Source organism: Etheostoma spectabile, chromosome 5, assembly GCF_008692095.1.
Source record: "Etheostoma spectabile isolate EspeVRDwgs_2016 chromosome 5, UIUC_Espe_1.0, whole genome shotgun sequence".
Lineage (NCBI taxonomy): Eukaryota > Metazoa > Chordata > Actinopteri > Perciformes > Percidae > Etheostoma > Etheostoma spectabile.
The window spans coordinates 25575281-25578033 of NC_045737.1; the positions used below are offsets into that span (position 1 = coordinate 25575281).

At 41.1% G+C, this 2753-nt stretch overlaps 1 protein-coding gene and 1 long non-coding RNA gene across 2 annotated transcripts in view; one reads left to right on the top strand and one right to left on the bottom strand.

Moving 5' to 3' along the window:
* Positions 1-2753, bottom strand: part of LOC116689904 (zinc finger MIZ domain-containing protein 2) — a 25503-nt gene that overhangs the window by 15502 nt on the left and 7248 nt on the right. The window contains exons 6-9 of the mRNA XM_032516579.1: positions 2085-2336; positions 1752-1911; positions 950-1059; positions 698-790 (exon numbers count right to left, since the gene is read on the bottom strand). Of these exons, the coding sequence (XP_032372470.1) occupies positions 698-790; positions 950-1059; positions 1752-1911; positions 2085-2336 (615 nt within the window). The remainder of the gene's footprint in view (positions 1-697; positions 791-949; positions 1060-1751; positions 1912-2084; positions 2337-2753) is intronic.
* The window catches only part of LOC116690008 (uncharacterized), an 18377-nt gene that overhangs the window by 11320 nt on the left and 4304 nt on the right, over positions 1-2753 (top strand). The gene's annotated exons all lie outside the window — the stretch shown is intronic.

A 2753-nucleotide genomic window follows, 5' to 3' on the forward strand; every position in this document is an offset into this window, starting at 1 on the left:
CCTGATAAAGTTCCCTTGGCCTTTGAAATTAAAAATAGCCCCCCCCCACATCATCACATACATAGAGATTGTGATGGTTTTATTTGTTAGCTTAATAGCTGGTTTGATTTGCATTAAGAGATGATTTTGTGAAAAGTAAATATCTAGTCAATCTCTAGGTATGGTGAAGGGTATGTGATGATGGGGGGTTATTTTAATTCCAAAGGGTTAGGGAACTGTATCAGGATGCAATAGTATCCTGGATCCATGAAATAACTGGCCTGGCGTGTGTTTCATTAAGTCGCAGTGTGTTTGACCCTAATGGCCACCATACATATGTGATAAAATATTCATCTGTAACCAGTAACTCTAGCTGTCAGATTAAAGGTAGAATATTTTCTACAGGGATGTTGTCGTAGAGTAAAAATACACACACACGACCTATTCATGCACAAATAGAGAGATGTCAGAGTGATTGGGCTGCCAGTGCTGGACCAGCACCCTGTGTGTTGCTTTAAGTAATTTGGAGTATTAGGTTACTAGTTATTGTCACACACACACAACACACACACACACACACACACACACAACACACAACACACACACCACACAACACACACACACACACACACACACACACCACACACACACCAACACACAACAACACACACACACACACACACACACACACACACACACACACACACACACACCTTACCCCAGACGGTTGGTTGAAGGAGTTGTATGCACCACCGGCGCCCCCTGTTGTCAGAGTGTTCAGACCTCCACCCTGACCATTAAACTGCTCCTGCTGCACAAACAACACTTTTCACATTAATGTTTAACTGGATACAAAAATATAAAAAACACAAACAATGTGTAAATATAAGACATGCACACATAACCACAAGGTTGCAGATTTGAGCCCATTGATGCTGACTGAGTAAACAGCTCTGTAAAAGATCTTTACCTTGTAGTACTGTGAGTTGGGGGGTCCTGAGGGGGGGTACTGTGGGAGGGGCATCTTATGGGTTTGATAAGAGGGGGAGGAGCCGGAGCGCTGGGGGACATGGCCTGGACCTGCAGGAAAACAGACCAAACCAAAACTATGGACTTTGATGGAGCTAGTCTAGCAGTTTCCCTCTGCTCCTTGTCTTTGTATTAGGCTAAGCAAACATCTGACCATGGAGAATAAGAACATTTACCTACCTCATGTTATTCTGTCTTTTATATTATATACATTATATGTTTTCTTCTAAAACATGTTTTTATTTTAATTTGTTTAAACTGACTGGTTTTACTGCCATTGTGTGTTACACTTTCTATAGAATTTTCCCCAATTGTTTTTATTAGTGATTGATGGGTTTTTAATGGATCTAAAAGCCAATTTTTACATAGAACAATAAAGACTGAACTGACTAAGAAATTAATTTTTAAATGAATACATTTTTAAATGAATACATTTTATTTATAAAACACCTTTCAAAACAAAAATTACAAAGTGCTTAACAAGGCAATAAAAGCATTATAAATTAAGCAAAAATAAAACAATAGAACTGGTATTTATCTAATTGAGCTACTATACAACTGTTAGAAAGGGACCAAATACAACATAAATGTAAAATTTAAGTATTTTAACAGAGTTAGCGTTAAGCTAATTCTCTCCTGAAGTCCATCACATTTAAAACATACAGAGACTGTATGTGAGACAGATGTTAAAGCATAAAAGATGGATATTAAATTAAAAAAATAGACCAGCTGCAAAGTCTCACCTGGATGGTACTGCATGTTGGGGCTGGTGTAGGGACCGGGGCCGGCGTGACCGCCTCCACCTGATCCTGGAATTGAACCGCCGCCACCACCAGGACCTGACATCACGTTCACACCTGGACCAACTGGAACGCCGTACTGCTGAGACATTCCTGGGAAAGACTGAAGACGAATGAGAGGAACAAAAAGAAGAATATGTATTTTTTGTTAAGTTTAAATAATTAAGCTTTAGTACACAATGTTGGGAATAAAAGGTAGCAAATTTAATATTCACAAAACAAAATGCGAGAAGAAGGTTTAACCAGGTTGGACTTTTATCAAACCCCCAGGCTTACCTCAGAGTTGTACGACCGTTTGAGGCCCTGTGGAGGCCTCAAGTGGCCCTGCTGTATACCGGGGCCGTAGTTTGGGTGCTGAGGGTGCTGTGGGACCCTCTGGGGGCCGCCTACAGGTCCGTACATAGGGCCCATTGAGGGAGAGCCTCTAGTGGGCCCATGCCCTGGGCCCATACCACCGGGGGCCATGCCAGGGGGGCCACGGGGGCCCGAGTGGGCCATGAACTGGTTGTTATAGGCCTGACCTCCCATCTGGCACACACACGCACACAAAAAAAATGTTAACTTGGTACTCTACTACATATTCTATTTTCCTCTTCATGTTTAGAAAAAAAGTCAACAGCAAATGTAAGTATCTACTAACACGTTCTCACAGTGGAATTGATCATCTTATGCAGGCTATATGAGGGTGCTTAAAGTCTGATTTTACATAGAATTGCTTGGTTTCTCCCAATAAATCATGATACATAGCTTACTTTGGAATCAATGCATTAATCACCATATTCACATAAGAATGTATTACGAGCAGAGTGTTATATTTTCCTTTTTTCAAATGTATGAACAATTCTGTCAAAATGCGAAGGGGGAGGAGCTTAGAAACAGCTGTTCGTGGCATGCAGCGGACTATCCTTTCACTACCCTGTTGTTTCCATCTCTCAGTGGATTGCT